Here is a 22,255-nt window from a genome sequence, read left to right as displayed (position 1 = left end):
AGGCATGTTGGATGAGGTTTTGAGCAACATCATCTAATGAGTGTCATCCTAGCCCATGGCAGGGCGTTTGAATTAGATGATCTTTAAGGTCCCTTCCAATACAATCCATGAGTCTCTATTCTGGGGAAAACAAGGCTATAATTTAACATCAGTATGATTTTTTCAGTTGTCAATGGCTATATGGAGTTCTGTCACATACAGTACCTTCCTTCCAGGGCTAAAACTCAGAAAAAAGAAGTTATCACACTATCTATAAAATCCTGAAGTTGTAGGTTACCATTATGTTTAGTATTGAACAAAAAAGTCACATTCTGCTTTATTATCCCTCACAGTACAAGCACATTTTTCAGAGTATGTGTCCAAAAGGCATATCTTGTGTATGTTCAAAAAACCTTTGTCTTCTGTCCCATCAGTACACAGAAGTGCTGACTCTACTAGGTCTGTCATTAACAAACATCACATACTTTCTGGTAGTGTCTCTGCCTTGCCGCCACATGGCAGCATCCCTTCCAAACCTAGGAGAAGAGGTTGGCAGTTTTGACTGACTGAACCTGTACTGATGATGATGGTCTCAGAGAGAAGTCAACCCTGAAGCTGAAGGTACCCTAGGGAGTTACTGAGCAGTTATTTAAGAATGTGCATACAACTGCATCAGCAGCCTCTTCAATAAACAAAAGTCCATGAGCACTAAAGATGGAATCTCAGTCCTGATACCTGTGTGGGTCAACAGAGAGGGATTTTTTGGTGCAGCTCTCTAATACTATGCAATGGTCAGGAGGAAGCCAATGGGATACTTCAGCCACCACAGCAGGGTCATGCACTGCCCCAGGAGCTGACTCGGCTCCTCCAGGGCCCAAAGGGAGCTCCTAGAGAGTCACTTGGGCAATGGCATTTCCAGGTTCAATTGCATATCCATTCCTAAAGCAGTTTCTACTGCATTATCACAACACAGATGCAGCTTGCTCATTCTCTCTCTCTTCTGATTTTGTTTAACAGAAAACGCAAAGCAGTTCCGTTATCACAGAGGTGATAACAAATGGCAGATTATCTCATGGCAGTTGCTATTTCCAGGATGTATCACCCAGAGCTTTTCAAGAACGTCAGTGATCATTGTGTTTGGGCTGCAGTAGTGACACACTGTCATCGTATTTCCTCTGATGACTTCCTGAAGCAGGGTTTTTGTTTTTTCTAGCTGATATTAGATGTGTGCGTGCCAGAAGCTAAGGAAATGAATCCCATTAGTGCCAAACCTGCAGGATGAACCGAACAGCTACTTCAGCACACAGTAAAGAAAACCTGCACTAAAAGTTGATAATTTTCACAGTTTTTAGTAGCTTGTTATTAGTACTTTCATGAAAGCATTCTGTGCACAAATTATGTCAGTGATAAATATAGAGGATCCTTCAGTCAGTTCCTACACATTTGTTGTCCTAGGCTGTGTTAGGCAACTTGGTGCATACTGATTTGAAGATCACAAAAAAACTCCAGCTGGCACAGAGTGGCTACCTGCTCCCTCTGGGACAGTGGCTGTTGTGAGTCCACCAGCCTTCTCTTCAAGTGTATACACTGGTTTCCACCTTGAGTCTTGCTTTTTAAAGAAATCAATCTTTGAAGTCCCTTCCAACCCAATCCATACTACGATTCAATGGACTGATCCCTTGGTTACACAGATTGAGTTCTAACTTAGAGCTTGATCTCTGAATCACCTCAGCATCTTGTCTGCTGAGACAGGGCACATGCCACATACCACACATATACCCTGTGTAAATTGTCTGCAAGCTGCATACATGCTGTCAAGGACATCTAGCTCTGGAAGAGGCTTTCAGGGAATGTCAACTAGATCCTGGGTGTGACCTTATGGAAACATCCAAAAGCCCTTCCCTTCAGCAACTGTATCCCTCACAATTCTAAACCACCTTTTATTCCTAAAGCCCTGTCAACTCAACCCTTCAAAAACATAAAGCAGAATGGAGAGCCAAACCACAGATGGAGTCTGGACTCCCCAAAGGAAGGCAGCCAGCTTCTTTGTGTCTGAGCCCCAGGATATGTGATGACTGATATGAAGTCTAAAGATGAGCAACTAGGAGGATCTAAAAACAAAAGCATCAAGTTAATCCTTCTGCTCGAATAACTTTTAAAAATGAAAACTTCAAAGACAATTTCAGAAGTTTGTCTGAAAGCCATCTCTTCTGTCCTAGGCTTGATTAGTTCTGAGCCTAACGTAGGCCTTCACTCAGCAGCAGGCTAGGCTGGAAATTACAAAGTCAGCTTTAGGCCTGGCAAAATCATACCCTGTAGGTACTGAAATGGAAAGCAAAGTGGACTAAGCTTCCTTTGTTCCTTAGTCAGAGAGTTTGGCTTAGCACTCAGTATAGCTCTTCTTTCCAGCTTAAGACAAATTGGACACCAGTAGTAAAACCCTGGCTCCAGCGAATTACACAGCAAAACTCATGTTGAATCCAGAGGAGATCAGACATGGTAAGTCTTTGGAACTCATTTGCTAGACAAAAACATAAATGTAAACAATGACAATTATTCCATTATTATTAAAAAATAAAACCCCCTTTAAGTGAAAGCTGAAGCAATGGCAAGACATACCAAGGTTACACATATTAAATCTGCGACATACTGTGAGGAGCAGTGAGTAGGACTCAATGATCCTTATGGCCCCTTCCAACTTCAGAGATTCCATGATTCTATGATATTATAGATTTCAGGTTTTTAAAAGAAATACAGTTTCTGTAGCAAAAGAAATGTTATATTATTAGGCTACATTTCTTGGAAGGAAAATTCATGCTTTTTTAATTTACATAGAATCAGCAAAGTCCAGTATCAGATACTGGATGTAACAAATGCCAATGAAGTGTACTCTTTAAAATATAAATCCTTTAATTTCTGCTACTCTGATATGCCTCAACTTAGTGTCTTTGGACTTGAATTTAGCTAGAAGGTACAATATTTTCTTTCCATTTGGGTTAGCCACAAAGTTGGAAAACCAACTCATATTTGAAAAAGGAGAACTGGTTTTTTTCCTTCTCCATTTTTTTACAAAAAAACCCCCCATGAAAACAGAGTAATACTTTCCAGGAGTATTTAGGTACTTGTAGATGCATAAATGCATCTACTTGGACTATCAAAGATATATTAATAAAATAAGTCTCTAATAAGAAACAACAGATTCTTTATTGACTATATTTTATTTATTTTATGAATTTACTTTTCTTATAACATTATCCTAAGAGGGGGTGAGTATAGGCACACACGCACACAAAAAAAGCAAAATAAAAAGGGCCATTAAAAATGTCTCTAAAAAAGAGCTCTAATTTCTAGCCAAATAGCCCCAATATAAAGTCAGAATAAAAGCACCTGGAAAAGGAAAAAAAAGGAGAACATGTATGAATGGATCTAGACAAGCTACCTGGCTGCTCAACCAAAAACAATGTCTTGGGGCTGGCTTCTGATAACAAGAACTTGCTTACAGACAAATATGTGCAGAAGCATTGTCAGCCAAGGAGAAAGAACATCAAGGAAAATAAAGACAAAATACAAAACAAGGTTTCCTGCTGGTTAAATGTCAGGCCATCCCACTCCAGTGAGCCAGTACTTCCCTCCAGATCATTTACTCCAGCTGGATGCTGTTTCTGCACCACAGTTGTAACAGGTGAGTTGCTTCCACTACCAGGGTTCACTTTATTGCGGGGGCTACATGAGTTTTTCTAAATGTACATTTTGTTGGACAACCAAGGTCCTCGTCTTCTAATTTTGAGGCCTCCTCTGCAATTTCCAAGACTCAGAGCATCCCAGCATATTAAAAGGATGTGCACGTGTGTGGCATTTATTGTTTTGCTAATGAGAGAGTCCAGAATCACTGGGGGGTTAGTGTCCTAGCAAAAGGACTTAAGATAAAATAGCATTTTATCTCAAAAAGAGCCTCTACCAGTTGATTTCTTCTATTTAACCGTGAACAAAGAAAAAGAAAAGATAAAAGTAAATACACAACACATTTTTCACATGGAGCCATAGAATTGTATCTTTTCTGATTTTTTTTTGTTTGTTTGTTTGCTTAGAGGAAGAGGAAATAATGATGTGCAGACATTAAACTGTACCGAGGAGACAGACACATTGTGTTAGTGTGGTTTTGTCAGCAAACATTTGATTACTTGGAGCTTTCTTTGGAGCCTGGAGCAGAGCCAGGTGGTGCCTATTGATGGCACTGAAAGAAGAGAAACAGGGTGGAAGTCAGTCACCAGAAGAGACCTTTTTTTTGCTTCTGCTTTGCCAAGTTGCTTGACAAGGTGGTTGATGGAAACAGCTTCTTTTCATCAATTACAATGCAATTCTTTCAGGCTCTTTCTCAGCTTAGCCTTATTGTCAGCCCCTTACACGGGCCAGTGCTGAGTTCTGCAATGAAGTCACCATAGAAATGACATGATGAACATGTACTGACCTCCCAACTGTGTTTCCTGGTCCCGAAATAAATTTGAGCTCAGTTATTACGGTGCCTCTGATTTAATAATTGGCTTTTGGGAGACACTCAAATGCCTCAAATAGAATCTTTTCTTAAGGTTAAATCCTTTCCCTATTGTAGCCTATGGGAATTCTGCCACTGGACTTTAATGAGACAACAATTTGGCCATTAATCCATGAAAATTTGCTATTCTAGTTCACACTGCCCTCCCATTTAGGACCCTGTTGTTCAATTCACTCTGAACCAGCTTGTTTTCACTTTCAAGATAATTGTGCAGACCAAAGAGCAATTCAAACAACAAATTCAGCAAGAGCAGGCATTAGCTGCATTAACTGTATGGCTGCTGGCTAAACACTGCCAAACCCCATTGCAGAATCTTCCCAAACCTGCTAACAGTCACTAAGTCACTGAAAACATAGAAGTGTCTTCCCCCTCATTTCAACAAATAGACAACTAAAGACCTATAAACAAGGGGTTTCTATGGTGCACAGCCTGGGACCACGAATGTCTTTCACCTCCAAGAGCAGGAGTTCATTCTTTAGGTCAGGGAACACCAAGGATCAAATTAAAGTATGTCAGGGCTCACGCTAATGGGACCATACTTTAGGGCAGACCTTCCAAATTGCCTCTTGCACATCCTGACTGACTTCTATAAGCTCCTATCTATCATAAAACACTGCATTTTTGTAGCCTTGTTTGTGTTGTAGCTCACTGAAAATCTTCCAGCAAGATACAAATGTTGTTTTAGAAATGTCCTTACATTGTTTGCTGTTTAGCAGATGTGCACTTGTGCTCTCAACCACTCTTCACCAGCATGCTTAGAAGCAATTCATAGACTCATGGGGTTTGTAGATTAAACACCAGTGATACAGAAAATACAGCAGATTTTCAGAGGTGACCAAGGTCACAGTAACTCCTGCTAATGTTAAGTTTGCTAGCAAACTTTTCCTACCTTGGTAACTGCTCATCGCTCTTGTTCACAGCTAATTCTAAGTTATACTCTTGGACTTCATTCCTATGACACTTTGCAACACCTAGAGAAATACCTTTATAAATATAATGGCAGATTTCTCTGTGTGGAAGAGGATTGAATAAGAGAATATCCAGGTTTCTGCGTCTCTGGTTAATAAAACAAAATTTCCCTCCTGTTGCCTCGCATCAATACTGTTTAAGTGGTCTGGCACACTCTGAAAATGCACAAGGGTACTATTATGTACAGGCACTAGGTACAGCAGGTTTCACTGGAGTGTAACTGATTTGTTTCAGATGAAGGGATGCTGTTAACCACCACTGTGAATATAATTGCTTTGTTGATTTCCACATTCTTGTCATTGTTGGCCTGGCTACTGCAAGAACAAGCTGGTGAGGAATTCCCTAATGCTAGGTAAAAAAAAAAAGGAAAAAAAAAAAAAAAGGAAGTCTTCAGGTCAAACCAGGAGTTCATCCAGAAGTGCCCACACCAGAGGCAATACACATACGCCCTTTTGCCGCTTCACTGCTTGCCCTTTGCTCCCTTTTTTAGCCCAGAAACAACTGCAGAAAGAGAAACCCTCCAGGTGAGGAGGAATGGGACCTTTCCATATGGTCAAAACACTGAGGTGCCATCTCCAAGCAAGCTCTGGGATGTACAACATCTGATTCTGTCACACATGGCAGGAGGCTCAGAAGCCCTTATCTGACTTTCAGTACTAGCTGTTGCTTGAAGCCTGTCCTTTCACAAAGCAGAGCTCTGCTCCTGATGCTTTGCCGTTGTAGCATGTCCTGTGCTACTAAGTTTGTGGGAAAGCCCCTAAATGCCAACCAAGATCAGAGCTGGGTGCTCCCACCACAGGGCAAAGAAAGCCACAGTTAATATCATGCAGGGTCTTGATGGTTCTGGATTCAGCTCCCTCACCTCTCACAGGCTCAGAGCCATCCTGGAGTCTGGTGTCACCTATGGCCTCCAACAAAGACTGATGTCTGCCTGTGCCAGATACTATACACACACACGGTACATAGGTTCTGATCTAAAGCTTCTTGAGCAGAACAGCAGTGGGAGTGGGAATGTTATAGGGAAGGTTTTGCAAAGGTGTAACTGAGGAAGTGTGGTAGTCCATGAGTGCTGAGCATCCAGGTGACCTTAACCTCTACTGCCATTTCACACTAGATTTCTAATCCCGATTCTTTGGATTTTTGCTAATTTTGTCTCTCTCATGGAAAATTCCCCTGCATACCCTTCATCATCTGACTTAATTATTTTACAAACACCAGAAATGAAGGCCTCCTGATTTTACAAAGGCTTTGGACATGCTTTTTCCTTCATTTGACATGCAATATCAAGTGCACACATAATTCTTTATAGGCTGGGAGTCCTAGGCTTGCTTTCTTACCTTTTAACTTATCTCCTTCATAGTTATTACCTTAATTTGAGGTTTACTGTATTATTCATTTCTCAGTAAAACTCCTTTGAAAAATAAGGAGAAAAGGTAGTATTTTGAACATTTTACTTGGTCTAAGTAATTAACTAACATAAATTCTCTTATGAAAAAAAAAACATACCAAACAAAAAAACCACCATGGTGAGACACAGCCCTTTATAGAAACAGCCTGGCAGCACTCAGTATTGACAACTACACTTGCAGGCATTGCTTAACAGGAGCACAGACACATAAGCTCAATGCGCTCCAGGTACTGGGAGATGACTGTGAGTTGCAAACTGACTGAAAGAATGGCAGCGCATTTCATTTCAATAAATGTTAAAGTTTTGTTCTGGACTACAAACAAACCCTCAAAAACAGTCATATTACAATAGCCGTTGTCATATCACAGCCTTACGGTCTAAAGCACACTGTAAAAAAAGAAATAAGATCAAAACAAAGCAATAAAAGAAATGGGCTCCATCCCAAAGAGACAACCAGTAAAGAGAAGCAGAAGACAGCAGAGGAGTAGTACTGATTAGCATGATGAGCTTCATCCTCAGCTCAAGCCTCGCGGTACTCTCAGCACATCCACTGCCAAGTCAATAAGTCAGCTCAAAAATATTTGTTATGTTAAAGTAATCCTCTGTGCAAGTCGTTTTAGTGTAGGATGACATTCATCTCAGAGGTAAAACACAGAGGATCTTTGGCTGAATTCTTATTGTGAGTGACATGAAGAAAAAACCCTCGCCATAGGACACCGATTTATTGCCTATGGCTCCATTGAAATGTGTGCATAGAAAATCAAGCTACTCCCTTGGAGCTGCATGACACCCAGCTGGGCTGCCGTGCAAATGAGGAGCTCGCAGTGCCAGCTTTGGCAGCCACCAGGCCTGCTGTGGACAGACGTGGCTAAGCAGGACAATCATGCTGTAGCATAACAGCCAGCCAAGGGATGCTTCCTCTGAGGGGCTATACTGAGAGCAGACACTATGGATCTATACAGCAGAGAAGAAAAGAGAGTGTGTTGTTCTTTGTAAAAACAAGAAAGACTGAGCAAGAGATGCTCCAAATTTCTGCCTTACTTCATGTAATTGGGATGCATTACCAGCTGCAGGAGGCATGTAACCAGCATAAATTACTGCATCATTAACTACTTAATAGGCAACAGTTGCCCTCAGAATTAATTGTGTGAGCCAGCAAAGGCAAAATAAGAGTAGATAATGACATTGTATGAGATGTTTTCCTTCTAATACCACTCAGTAGCAGCATTAGACCACCTCCATTGAGGACAACATGGATCTGGAGGCTGTAAGGAGAAGTTTATACAGACAGCTCCTAGTAATATTCCATTGCCAGGGACATTGTATTTGAGTCTTAGTACATTCTTTCACATATTTTGTGAATACACCACTGATCCTACAAATCTGACATGCAGTAAATGGTAAGTTACAGATTAACTTATTTCCCCAATAGCTTACTCTCCATATACATTTTACTGCAAATGCAAAGGCACTTCAGCTTTCCAACACAGCTGCCATGCAAAGTTCACAAGCTGAATTTCGTAGTCTGTGTCTGAAATGTGTAAAATTACTTTTCAGTTTTACTGCACCAAAGGGAAGTTTTTCCAGACTGCAGAACTGCAGCCAAACATGGATCTTTAGTTTCAGCCTTGCAGGAAGGGCTGAGAAGCACATACAGACACTCCTACCAACACAGCCCTTCTGGGAGGTCACAGGCTAAAGGTTTACAGCACCTTCCCTAAAATGAGAAACTAATTAAGTCATTGTTTCTATACTGGACAAAAGGTTAAAGAAAGACTCAAAGGCCAGGACTCAGTGACAAGCAGATGGAGTCCACCAAATATTTTGTGAACTTCCTTCTCTCCTTGAATTACCATAGCACTCTAGGGGGCATCTCCATTCGTGAGACCCAGAGCAGTTTTCTTGGGGGTGGTACCAAGAGAGAAAAATCCGGCCCAAATATACTATAAAGGACAGGAAGTCCAGCTTCCAGGTCCAGACACACAGTAGAATACAAATATGTACTTGTAAGGTAAGCAATATTTTTGAGAGATGTGGTACTTAGGTTTAGTGGTGGACTTGGAAGTGTCATATTAATGGCTGGACTCAATGGTCTTTTACCATAGAATCTAAAGGATTCTATGATTCCGTACCAATAGCTTAACGTGGTCAAGTAGTCATTTTTTGAAAAGTTGGTTGATAAATGTGTCAGCTTTGGTAGTACTCGAAGTTCTTTCTAATGTGAGGAAAATGAGAGAAAGAAGAAAATATTACAAGGGAATGAAAGAGGCTCACGTTGCAGGCTGCTCTGAATCAGAAGTCAACATCTGACAATAAATAAAAGAAGTCATGCAGTGAGAATCACCTGTGAACTGCTCTGACTGCAAAGACAGGTTCAATTCATTATAGAAAAGTGCAGAAAGAATAGCAGCACACAGAAAAGCCTGAAACAAAGCAAAAATGCTTCAGGTACATTCTGATACAGAATTCTAAAAGCCTGGATGAAATTATACCTGTGGGACATTTCAGCATAAGAAAGACCATACATTAGAGACATACAACCTTTAGAGAGACAGAGAGTGCCTGCTCACATTGGGATGGAGGTTGATGCTGCTTACAGTGATCCAAAAAGAAGGGAGGGAATGAAATATCAAGTTCTCCATCTTAGGTACCCAGAAGCGAGATAATAGCTAGATAGCCCTTAAGAAAGGTCAGATAAGATTGTATCTGAAACAGGCTAAATTGTAGCTCAGAGAGAAAGGAATGCAGTTTGGAAAGAGCTTTGTGTGTGGGGAAATATGAACATAAGATGTACATCACACAAAGTGACAGTAATTGCACTTGTAGTTATGGTTAAGGTCTCTCAAAGATCCAGTGAAAAGAAAGGGACAAATGGCAGGAGATCTCTCCCCAAGAAGTCCACCAGTGAAAAGAAAATAAAATGTGATGAGAGAAGTATGAATAGAGGCAAATAGCCACAGAAGGCAAAGGATGTTGGGACTTCAGGAACAGAGAAGTCATGCACTTTGTTAAAGGTGGCAGATAGGAAGAGTGTAAAATACCGTCTTGCAGTTTTTCCTAAGAAAAGGTCACTAGAAATGTTTCTCCCAGCAGGAATATGCAGTGTGTACCACATAGTTATTTAGATCACAGAGAAATGCTGCACTTGATCTTTTATTAAAGAAGAAGAAACTTCTATATCACTAAGATCTGGTCCACTAACTTCCGTTCCTGGTGTCCCACCCATTCTCTCTGCAAAAAAGAAAACAGTGATGCAAAGGATTTATGGTTTTCTTAAAGCACAGCTCAGCTGCAGATAGAAAACAGGGAGAAATGCGGATGAAAAGAAGCACAGCAAAATGTCAGAAAGGGTGAAGTAGAGACAAAGGAATGACAATAATCTGTTCAACCCATGGAAATAGGTTGAACATTTTGATGTGAAAGGCTTGTATCAGCCTTAAAACAGCCATAAGGTATGAAGTCTTGCACTCCTTAGAAATAAATACTAGCCTTCAAATACCTTGCTGAGGAATCTGTCCTGTCTGAAAGCTCCAGGTCTCTGCATCAACCTCTAGCAATGAGGAGACTACTGAGGTAACACCACTACAAGCAGCAATACTGGGCTATCCCTTCAGTGAGATCTGAAGGAAGGTCTTAAGCTATGCCAGCAACATTCTGCAGCCAATGTCACAGCAAAAGGCAGCCGTCAAAAGAGGGGTTGGAGTCCTTCTCTCTTTCTTTCCCTTTTGATTCCTTCTGAATTCTGAACATGTCATCAGAGCAATTCTTAGAGCTGGACCCAAAACAATTTGAACACCCATAATGTGGAAATTATTGAACACTTCCCCCAATAGCACACATCTCTGTTTATAGTGCTCTAAACTAATGCAGGCCCTTCCCAATTCTGAACCTATAAGACTGCATATTTTATCAGGATATTCATTTCATATTGAAAAAGCATCCCTTAACTGTAGCCAGATGTCCACTGAACTCTGCAAAAACCCTTTTCTACCAGTGCCACTTGGTTTACTCTTACATCTGTTGCGTAGCTCAGGAATTAGTAGAATGTAAAATGTTTTATGAATTCCCTCTGCTCTCATTCAGTGTTAATATATTCAACATGTCTTTCTAAAACCACATGCACGTTTTTTCCATTTCTTCTAATTTACTTGCATAACTTAACTCCCAAAACTAACCTGGAAAATTCACAGGAATTGGAGACAAACTCCATTCACCTATATAAAAGCTCAGCCCATTTCTCATTCTATGGAGGATCATTTCCAAAGGGTGAAATCTGACCTGACTGAAGTTAGAAGCAGAAAGTTGAGGGGCTTCATTAAAAGCAAGTTTGGCTCAAAACTACCTCCAGGACTCTTCCCTTATCCCTGTTATTTATGGTTAAGACACACCATCCACTTTATATATCTTTGAATCAGTATTCAGGACTTTAAAGCTCCTTGGACTGTGCTTAAGCCTATGCACAGCATAATGGCATCACGATGGAATTATTAGATTCACAGTTGTTTTTTTCCTAGAGATTTATTTTCTGTCTGAGACTGAACTTTCCACCTTGTTTCCATCCCTTCAATCTCAGGAAGTAAGCATTGGTGTCAAATTTGCCAAAAAAATCCCAAATCATCTGGGTCTTTTGTTTTTTGCAAATGAGCGAAGGAAAAATGACAAACTGTAATTACCATCTTACTCCCTACTACGCAAAGCCCAAATTGCTTCATATTCAGCATAAATAGTAATTTTGTTCTCTAAAGTAAATTCTGACCTGATTTCAATTTTCTTCTTGGTTAAAAAGGCAGTTGGTTGTTGCACGGAAGAAGGGAGGAAGCAAGTGCTCAGAGCTGCTTATGTGGTACAGACTTAACAAGAAGGGTTATGAGAATCAATGAACAGGAATTTGCTGTTCTGGATGCTGTACTTCCATCATTTTGATCTCATGCTGTGCTTACAATGCCAACATAAATCTACAGGGAGCAGCAGCCTCTGCAAATTTTGTACTTCCAGCTGAACTTGCTACTTTAATGAAAGTGAATTCCCTTTGCACACTGTTCCCCCAGCTGAATGCTTCTAGGGTGAAATCCAGCTCCTCTCTCCTTGCTAGTGTCCTGCTAGCAGAGCCCACATAATGTCAGAGCATGTTGGCACATTGGCACAGGGTAGGAAATACGTCTGGAAGGAGATCTATGAACAATTTTGTAGTCAAGAGACAACTTTTTTTGCCAAATGCTGCTTGCCCCTGTTAGTTCTCCTGGGGTGGGGAGAGGGGAATGCATGATTATTGATCTACCTGAAGAGATTACATTCCCCATCAAGTGGCCTTGGGAGAGTATTCATTTCCTTCCCACTCGTTCAAGCCTCCATGGAAATATCTCACAGACAATATAACCCTTTGGGTCCAAGGTCTGCTCAGCTGCAAAGTTACTGTTTTTTAGTCACAGAATCAGAGAAAAAGGGAGAGCTGGAGGGAGCATGAAAAGGTCATCTGGCTTACTGTTCCACCATAAGGCAAGATAAGCAACACCTATATCTCTCTGTACAGACCTTTTCTTTAGTTCTCACAATCTCTCACATTACAAGTTCCATATTGCCCAACCTCCTTGTCCAGCTCACACTTGCAGTGAAGTTCATTGCTTCCCATCCTGTGTCCTACAGCTACATAGGAGCAGTGAGTAGTGAACAGGTAGGTAACATAACCATGGAGTCATTTTACTGTATCTTTTCTATGTATTGCATCAAAACCACACAAAGCACAAGCTGTTTGGGTGAACAAAAAGTAAGTACTGCAGGTGCAACTACCAGAGAAATGTTTGCTACACCTCACATTTCAGGAGAAAACATCCTAGACTGGATGATTGAAAGAGCAGCAGGTTCTCATCAGCAGCTCAGCACCTATTGCCAGAGAACCTCGGCACTGTGCTTTCAGGGGAACATTGCAGGACTGGAAAAAGCAAAATGGAACAAGAAGTCATTTGTTTAATTTGTGGTCCCTGGTTGTTATAAAAATATAAAAATCAGGTGGAAAAATGTCTCCAAAAGCATGAAACAAAGCAAAAAATGGGTTAAGGAAATGCATCTATGTACATCTCTGTTTTGTACCTATTCTCTGGCTTCCTGACTCTTCTTTCCTTCCCATTCCTTTAAGTTTAGGTGTAGATGTTACTACATTGTGGTGATGAACACTCTGAATTATCTTTTCTTCACACTACCATGGTCTACATCACAGCCTTGCGTACAGCATCCAGGCTGTTCACTGCTGTCAGACATTACCCTCCATCTCTAGACAACCCTCTCAGCTGTGGCTGCAATCAGCCAAGACAGCTCAGGGCTACAGGCAGAAGGGGCTGTCAGCTCACACGTGAAGCCAGCTGATGGCTGTTTCAGTCAGTTGAAGGACTTGTTTCTAATTGCAAAGTCCCAGCCAAGCCACCCAAAGCCCATGACTTCTACAGTTACCCAGCAAATCCCCTGCGCTGAAACGGAGAGAGATGCAGAGGACTTGGTACCAGTTCCTCTCCCCTCTAAAAAAAATTTTAAATCAGCTTTACCAGTCCAGTACACAGGCCTGTTATGACTGTGTACCAGCCAAACTACAAACCAAATCTTGGACACAGTATCATTGCATCCATGATCTGCATTGGGGGAGTGAAAACAAAAACTTCCCCATTCTATAACTTACAGATAGGGAGGGTAGACAATATAATTCAGCTTCAAAAGGCCTCCTCCTCTGGATTTGGACAATAACCTAGTGGCAGACAAGAAAAACTAGCAACAACCAGCATCTCCTGACTCCCTATGAGACCTGAACAAGAAACAATGTTAAGCTATGTTTTCCCATTTCCCCTAGCCTCTCCAAAGGCCAAATCAAAAAGGGAATAGGAAGCAAACAGCTCAGTGAAGTGATCCTGCTGCAGTACACCTGTCTTTTTAAAAGCTTGAGTCAGCAAGCTGTGGAGGTTGGAGCTTGGAAGGCCATTAGCCTCAGGGAAGAGTGCAGAAGCAGCAGCAGAGTGCCTCAGCAAGCCCCCCTCAAAAGTCCAGTGTCTCTGTTTCTGAAAAGCTGGGAACTGCAGTATGGGAACAGATGGGATGTCTCCTACCAGAGCTGGAGAGAAGGCAGGAGGTGCAGGCAGGATGGACAGCAACCATAGTGGCACAGCCAGAACAGCAATGGTGTCAGACCAATGACCCAAGAAGCATCCTGCTCAGGAGAGCAGGCTCTGACAACAGCCAGCACCAGCTGTTTGAAAAAGTGGGAAATTATTTGCAAAGATGGCAAATGGGCATCTGCTTTGCATCCAGTGGGTTTCCTTTCGAAGGTTTCCTTTTGAAGGTTCAGGTTTATGCCTGAACAGTCTGTCTGCACTTACATATATTTTGGCTGAGGCGTTCATGCACTTGGCTTAAGACGCTTTGGAAGTAGAAAATAAGGACTTGTATTTTTATTCTGATTCAGCAATGCTCCAAACCTTCAAATTTGTTCAGTAAATAACAGGAAAATCCGGGGAACTATACTAAGTCTCTTAAATCTCAACCTTTCTGTAACTGAGCCTTACTTGAGAAAACAGGTGATGTTCTTCACTTCACTGCTTCTTTCCACCTCTCCCTCCATCTCAGAGCAGCTACTGCTGTCTCTTCAGCATCTATCTCAAGCACAGCATAGATCCATCAGTGCTGGTCTTACTGCCTCAGCTCCACACCTCCAACATGCAAGCAGAGCTCTTCACTAGGCTATGACTCAAGTAGAGAGTACTGTACTTCTTCCTGGAGTCCAGTACCTTTATAATCTCATCTCAGGTAACTGTAAATACTATATAATATAAATACTGTTAGCTTCAACAATGTCCAGAGTTTCACCGGTTTTATAAGCAACTTTTTTTTTCTTGCAGCTACACTACTGAAACTGTGGCAGCAACAAAAATACTTAGAAATCTCATGATATGAGGAAGCATAAAATTATTTTTGTTTCACCAAAGAAAGGGATATGGGTAAAACATTTGAATACTTCAGATTTCTGTACACAGTAGACTAGGAAGAAATTAGCAAACAACTCAGGTTCCTACTAAACAAAGGACAGAAACAGGTCATGGCAGGTCAAATAGCTAAACTCAGCTTTTCAGGCCAAACTGATCTGAATTCAAACCAACGATGTCCAATTCTGTAATTTACAGCTTAGCAGCATCTCCCTCTGGAATGTCAAAATAGCAACTCAATGCATAGTCCAGTGCTGTCACATTTCCCTAATGGAGCTATTCACATGCTGAACAAAGCCTGAAAGGAGCCAAGCTAGGAGGAAAGAAGTATGAATCTCACAAAATATTCAGTATTTAAAATGCAGGTCAGAGAACACAATTGAGTTTAATTAGAAAACTCAAATGGAACCCTGCACGTTAATGTACTTGCTCACCGCTTGGGTTCATTTCAAAGTATTCCCATTTGATTGTCCGCAGAGACATTTGTGTTTGTATCTAACAAAGGAGATAAAAAATGACAGGAAATGTTTGTTCTGGGTGTATCTGCGTAAATCTGCTTGCAGTAAAGATGTTATTGCAGCTCTCCACTACAGCACTGAGTTCACGAGACAGGACTGGTTGGATACTCTGTGCTTTGTGAACCCTCTCCCCTGGAAAGCCCCTTACTAACCTGCATCCGTAGCAAAATGTAGTTTCCAGGGCACTGGCATTTGACTTTTACAACTTTGGAAAATTGTGTCAAGAATTAGAGCACTGACACAGATCTGTATCATGACCTGCCTGGAAATGATCAAGTTTTCAGTGCCTGGTGGCCAATTCCCAACTGCAGTGCACAGGGGTGCCACTTAAATGTACAGATGCAATGACGATGGAACTACAACCCAAAACTTTACATGCTTTTTTATGGTTATAAACAATACTGCTTCTTGAAATCACTCAGTGTACTAATCAAAGTAGAAAACCCCAAGTGTGTGAAGCACAGTCCCCACTGAAGCTCATCAGCTGCTCCTGTTGGTGCTACTGGAATATGATTATAGTGAAACAAGTTGGGTAGCATTCCTATAGATTATTTTTTCAAACTCTCTAAATTTAGCCCTTCACTATCTGTTTTTCAAAAGTTATCATAGAATATAAATCAGCAATTTTTACAGCTACGTTTAGTAAATGTTATATAACCAAAAATAAAGATTTGTTGTGCTTATGTTTCCTTAAGTTTATGACTTTTGTGGAAAAAAACAAGGGGCACAAATTACAGCTGAATTAAACACTATGAAATGTATTCAAGAAACAGTTTAGACTACTTCAGGCCAGGACTGATTTGAAAGGAGATACTAGGGGGTTATTCCCCATATCTTTATGAAAGATTTCCCTCTTTCCTTGCCCCTAAAGACATTACATAAAGTACATATATACACATACACATACAAGAAAAAAAGAAATTTAAATACTAACTGGAGGCACATAATGTTTGCAACAGACCTGAAAAACAGCTCAACAGGAATGGTCAAAAAAGTCTGTTTTCAGACTACTCCTATCTTCCTGTTGTGTGTGCAGTCCAAAAGTTTCAATGCTAAACTGCTAAACTGCTAATGCACTGGTTCTCAAATTTTCCACATGGAGATCTCTTTCCCTAAGAGACACCTGTCCTGACTAGAAGATGCAAACCGCTGCTGTTTGCATGGTGCAGTAGGGGATGGAGGGCTGAAGTTGCAGAGCTGGGGCACACAAGGAATTGAACTGGAATCAAAACAGATTATGAACAGAACACTGACCTCTGTAGATGCTTACTATTTCAGCCACTATAGCAAGTGACAGCAAACACACACACGTAAACTAAGATTGACAGTACCAAATATAATATGTAAATCATACTTTTGAGGAAATATTTAAACCCATTTTACAGCATTATCCACAGGTATAGACATAAAAAACCACCACAAATCACAGTAACATAATAAGGTGAAGATCAAGAGGAACATCCTCTTCTCTTTACGACTATCTCAGGCTCAAGAACAAATACAAGGCTGGAACATCAACGTGGGATCATTCTGTGTGACAACCACTTGTTAGTCCAGTGCATGAACTGTGAAAACTCTTATTTTGAGTTGCTTCAGCCTGGAAAACGCTGGACTTAAGTAGTTGCTTATTGAAATAACTGAATCTCCAGTTCATGCACTTGGTCAAGTGGTGGGTGTGGCTCATGCTCCTCCGTGAGACCCAGATCCATGGTGTAGGCTCAAGGAGTCCATTCAGAGTCCATTGCTCACCAGTGTCCTTCCCATTATCAGCACACTGTCGAACCAGCCATGGGGACCTTTCTAAATTTTAAGCTCAGGGGATATCTTATCCTAGACAAAGTCTGCTGCTGCTAAAGGCTGTCCCATGAGGGGCATTCCCTCCCCACATACACTGAGTGCTCTCAAGACCAGTCTCAATATAAGATCCACTTCCAACAGCTGCAGGATGGACTTGACAAAGGCACAACTCTTCACCTCATCTTCTTGCCTTTATTCTCTCTTTCGGTCATCAACAAATCCCATGCCTGTCGAGGACCAAGAATTGGAATGGGAACGATTCCAGAAATGGAAAAATATGTACAGCAATTGAACAGACTTTGTGATGCAGACTTTACAGTTATTATGTATATACACATTGTATGTTTCCCCAGAATTTGTATCTCCTAGGCATGGCCCAGCTTGTTCATTCCCCTTCCCCCCTGTTTCTCTGGTGATTGGCCGAGAAGCTGCAGAGAGGAGACAGCCCCCATTCGCCCTTTCCTTCCCCAGTCTCTCCTGCGCTCCTCCCCCTTTTGCCTGTGTCCCTATCCTGGTTTGTCCCCCCGCTTGTCTGTCTCATACTCCCCCCCATCTTCTGGCCCTTTCCCCTCCCGAGCTGATAAGAAACCCCGTGTGCGTTGGAATAAAGAATTTTACCTGCACCCTACCTTGTGTCTCGGACCTGTGCTGTGCCACCGCCCCATCTCCCCTTCGGACCGCGGTACATGCCCACTTGAGGAATCAGCTAGAACACTACATGGGACATTCCAAGCAGCTTCTTCCTAGGATGGACTAGCAGAGCTGCAGCATCTCTCCAGTCACCCTCTTCTGAAGAGCACACACTGCTCTCCAGAGAAGCAGTCTGAAACCTGCAAGTATTGTTAACCACCTCATTTGAGTAAAACCTTATCCAAAGGTAGTTACCCACATAGAACCAGAACCTGCTTTTAAATCTCTCACCTCCTAATTTGCAACTGATGATATTCTTTGGCTTGCAGATGCCTACATGCTTGTATTCTGCCTAATGCCAGACATTCCTTTTCCTGGCCTCAGCGATATACTGTGACAGTTCAGGAGAGGCTTCCCTCTCCAACAGCACAACAGCAATTTGAGGGCTGCATTTTTCTTTCCTAAAGGGGAGACAAAAGCTACCAAGTGTCTCTGCTCCTTTGAACCTTGCAGACAAACTTAACAAAACAAATCTCATTACTTGGGACATATTTTACCTCCTGCAAAGGGTGAAACAGGCCAAGTGAAGAGACACTTAACAAACCAAGCCAACCTCTATCTCTGCAAACTCACCGAAGCCTAAAGCATTTCCAGACATCTTCCACTGTGGGGAGCTACAGACCACAATGCCCCCGAATCACACAGAGAGAAATAAAATTAAGGGGCTTTAATACAGCAAGTAGGAACTGTATGTCGGGATTTCATCCTGGAGAATGTGTAACAAATGTTGTGGTGCACAGAGAGTCAAAGACATGGATACCCACATGGCAGAACCAAGCTGGTCCCCTGGGCAAAGGGCTGGCAGGTCCCCTGTTCCATGTCCCCATCAAGGCTGCAGGTAGCTGATGCCCTGAAGGAATGTGAGCTTTCCCCTCCCTCAGAAATGCTCCTGGTTCTTTGTGTGCTGCTCCTGATGGAGGAATTCTCTTCCTGACCCCCAGCAGGAGATCACTTTAGGCATGTGCACAGACGGACAGCCTGCTATGCCAGCCAAAACAGGCTTTCTTAAACCCTGCACATTGACATCAGATTGTGAGCTGATGTCAAAAAAAAAAAAAAAATAATCTGTTAGTTTTAAACTATTCCCTTAGTGGAAAAGCTCATAGTTGTAAACAGATGGCCCTGTTTCACCCAGTAGGGAGTAAGGGGAAAAATGAAATAACTGTCAGATGAAGACTTCACTGAAGTGAAGCGAAGTAGCACAAGGATTTCAACATGAGCAAATGCAGAACTGAGAGCTGAAATCAGACATGAGGTTTTGGGTCCCAGTAAAAAGCCTTACATAGAAAGGAGTGACAGTGCAACATAGAAAGCCCTGGCAGAGTGGCAGCCAGTCAGCCATAAGCAGAAGATGTTGTTCCGTAATACAGCTGCAGGGCTGAGTTGTATTTTAAGATTTAGCTTGAAGTCACCTACAAGACTCTTGGGTGCACCAAGACACTGACCTCTCAAAAGGTCAAATTCTTAATAAGCAGCAGAGTGAAGAAAGCACAAGAAACAGCCTGTTTCTAAATTCCAGGCGGGACAAATCCACCCCATCGGCACTGGAGTAGTGTCTGAGGGTGCCAAATTCAGCCTTCCTTGGGGCTGGACTTCTGCTGCTGGGCTGAATCTGATCCAAGCAGTACAAAGACACCCCTCCCCCCATACTGCTACTACTTTTCCACCTTTCAGTCTAGTTATGAAAAAATAAAGACCTGGTACAAAGAACATAGGTCAGACAAAGAAAAGTTGCTGCATCTGAAATTTCTACTGAGAGAGGCCTTCCTTTGTAGCAGGGAGACTGAACCAAGTTCACTTACAAGGCTGTTGAAGTTTAGGTTGGTTTATTTAGATTCAGAGTAGATGTCACAAAGTACAGAAAAAACATTCGCAGATACAGCAGTGAAAGCATTATGATCCCCATAGCTTTCAAGGTTGAATAAGAAAGTACTTTTCTCCAGCAGGTTACAGAAGTATAAAATCCTTCTTTCCTGTATTTTCATTGCATCTGGTGTGTTTTCACAACCATAATGGGGTAACTTGTTAAAAGCACACAACCCGATGATTCAGCAGAAGCACCGGTGATATTCAACACACATAAAATGAGGCTAAATTTCTATCAGTTCCTCCCTTCCATCTGCCTTATGGCCTCTCCTGCCTATTCCCTACTGCTTGTGCTGCAGATCCTTTCTTCTCCCTCTTTCTCAGCATCTGATTTTGGTAGATTATCTGGAGGCATCAACTTCATATACTTTTATAGGAGCTTCAGTTTATACAAATGAAAGAAAAATGACCAAACAACAAAGCTGCATTTAAACGTTAGCTCGTTACCTCTGAGAGGGTAAGCACCTTAGAGCAAATAGGTTTATTTTAAATACATACAGAGTTTGGTGGACCACAGCACTGCAGCATCATAACACCAATGCAAAACCTCCCTCACCCACTGTGGGAATGGCTCAGAGCTTTATTGAGTACACATAGCCTAAAATAGGATAGCTGCATTCTTGGCAATAGCTGTGGAGCTCTTAAGTAAACAGTCTTCAGGAAAAGTTGATGAAAGGAGACAACAAACACCCATTTTAAATCTCTGGGTAGTGCTGTCCACGTTTATGACATGCTGCAGCAATTCCTTTTTTACCCTCTTCCTCTTACTTCTTTCACAGCTCTGTGTTGAGTTGCCCTGGCTATATCAGGGTCAGAGAAGATGCAATAGGTATTTATATGCAAGACAGACCAAAAGTCAGAAAACACTTATGTTAGAAGCACACACTAATTTCCAGTTAACTTCAGCAGAACTGAAACCATGTTGACATGAGGCCACAGTTTATATCTCACTCTGGGTCTAACTAATATAAATAGTTTTACTCCCAAAATTGTATACAGGCACATGCACAGCTGCTGAAGGGGATGCAGGTAGGAAACACATTTACTGTGAAACTCTAAGAATGAGAAAAAATGGTTGGCTAATAGTAATTTTTCTCTCAATGGCAATACACATTTTAGCAACGTATATACCCAGGCTTTAAATGAATACCAGATCTAGAAGGCATACACGACCTTCAGATCTTTTGTTGGTAAAGCAGTTAAATTTTCAATGTTCCGTACACTGGAAACCCTCTATATTTTTATATCAAATGTACATGGCCAGATTGAATGAAAAGCAAAGTGATAACAAATCACAGGTGAGATACAGTACAGGTAGCGGACTGATACTGTGAATTTAACATTCATGGTGCATGTTGAGCATCTGCATTTTCAGCTTCAAAAGGAAACAAACTTTGGTACTGGCAGAACATAATCTTCTTATGCCTTAAGGAGAGTACACTCAGGTGCAACAGAGCACCTGGAAGCACAGGATGCTGTAATAGCAAAATCCCCCAACTAACACAAAGAAAGAGCAGGCAGGTGGGGGGAGTAATTTAGGATGGGACTCAGTGCCAAATCTGGCATATACATTAGTGTATTGTGTGTGAAGTATAAAATGCTTGCAGCAAGCACAGCTTGCAGCTCCACAGGAGAAATCCAATGAGATATGTGTACATTTAAATACCCTGGAATTTCTGAAGGCTGAAAACTTGGAAAATCAGCTTTAAGTAAGAAAAGATATGGTGACTGAGGAGCCCAGGGTAGTGTTAGTTACACAGGGTCAGGAAAGCAGAGAGAAGTCCAGTCTAGAAGCAGCATGGGGAATCAGTGTTCTCCCAGATGCAAAAGGAGAAAAAGAAAGACATTTTCAACATACATTTAATGCAAGTCCTAAAGCAGAATTCCTACTGAAAAGCCCAAAACAAGATACCTAAAAGGACAGAGAAAGGAGGATACATCATCCCATCTACAGAAGGCCAAATCTCACCCTGAGTGACCACAAGGTACCACAAGGTAGAATCAGCCCTTTGGCAGGGCAGCCTCAGGGAAGAGAAGGCAGCTGCAGTGAGCCAAGACATTGCTACTGAAAAGGCAAGGTATTTGCTAAATACTCCCAAAAAGGATATTTTCTTATGATTTTCTTTTGTACATGTTCAAAGTAGTACAATTGTAACTTATGATCATCTTTATGAAGATAAAGGTCATGAGTTATGGCTGGTACTAAAACAACTGCCCAGTGATCTGACAGTTGTGGGGAACCTTTGGGAGCAGCAATTCATTGAACAGGGTGAAGTGACAAAGTCTCTCAGATATAAACTAACTAGTTCTCTAAAGTAAGAGATACGCTTTACACCCCCCTCGCAGCAGCTCATTTAGGAACCAGTGGAACAACAGACAAACTTCTTCAGGTCTCTTTAGTGGGTGAGAATCCACTGCTTGAAGGCAAAGAGCAGGAGTGTGAAATCAGCCACTGACCCTAAAAACACCGCCTCATTCCATCATTCAGAAATTAATACGGTTAAACTGGACATCC

At 41.6% G+C, this 22,255-nt stretch overlaps 1 protein-coding gene across 4 annotated transcripts in view; it reads right to left on the bottom strand.

Annotated features, from left to right (window-relative positions):
- ME3 (malic enzyme 3) overlaps positions 1–22,255 on the bottom strand; it is a 118,325-nt gene that overhangs the window by 66,430 nt on the left and 29,640 nt on the right. Inside the window, exon 1 of one of the 4 annotated variants that reach the window (XM_032679960.1) lies at positions 2,630–2,736. The exons of the other annotated variants lie outside the window; for them this stretch is intronic. Coding sequence (XP_032535851.1) covers positions 2,630–2,692 — 63 coding nt within the window. The 5' untranslated portion in view covers positions 2,693–2,736. Of the gene's footprint in view, positions 1–2,629; positions 2,737–22,255 lie in introns of those variants that run through there. 4 annotated transcript variants of the gene reach the window in all.

Source organism: Chiroxiphia lanceolata, chromosome 2, assembly GCF_009829145.1.
Source record: "Chiroxiphia lanceolata isolate bChiLan1 chromosome 2, bChiLan1.pri, whole genome shotgun sequence".
Lineage (NCBI taxonomy): Eukaryota > Metazoa > Chordata > Aves > Passeriformes > Pipridae > Chiroxiphia > Chiroxiphia lanceolata.
This window is presented reverse-complemented; position numbering and strand designations above follow the sequence as displayed.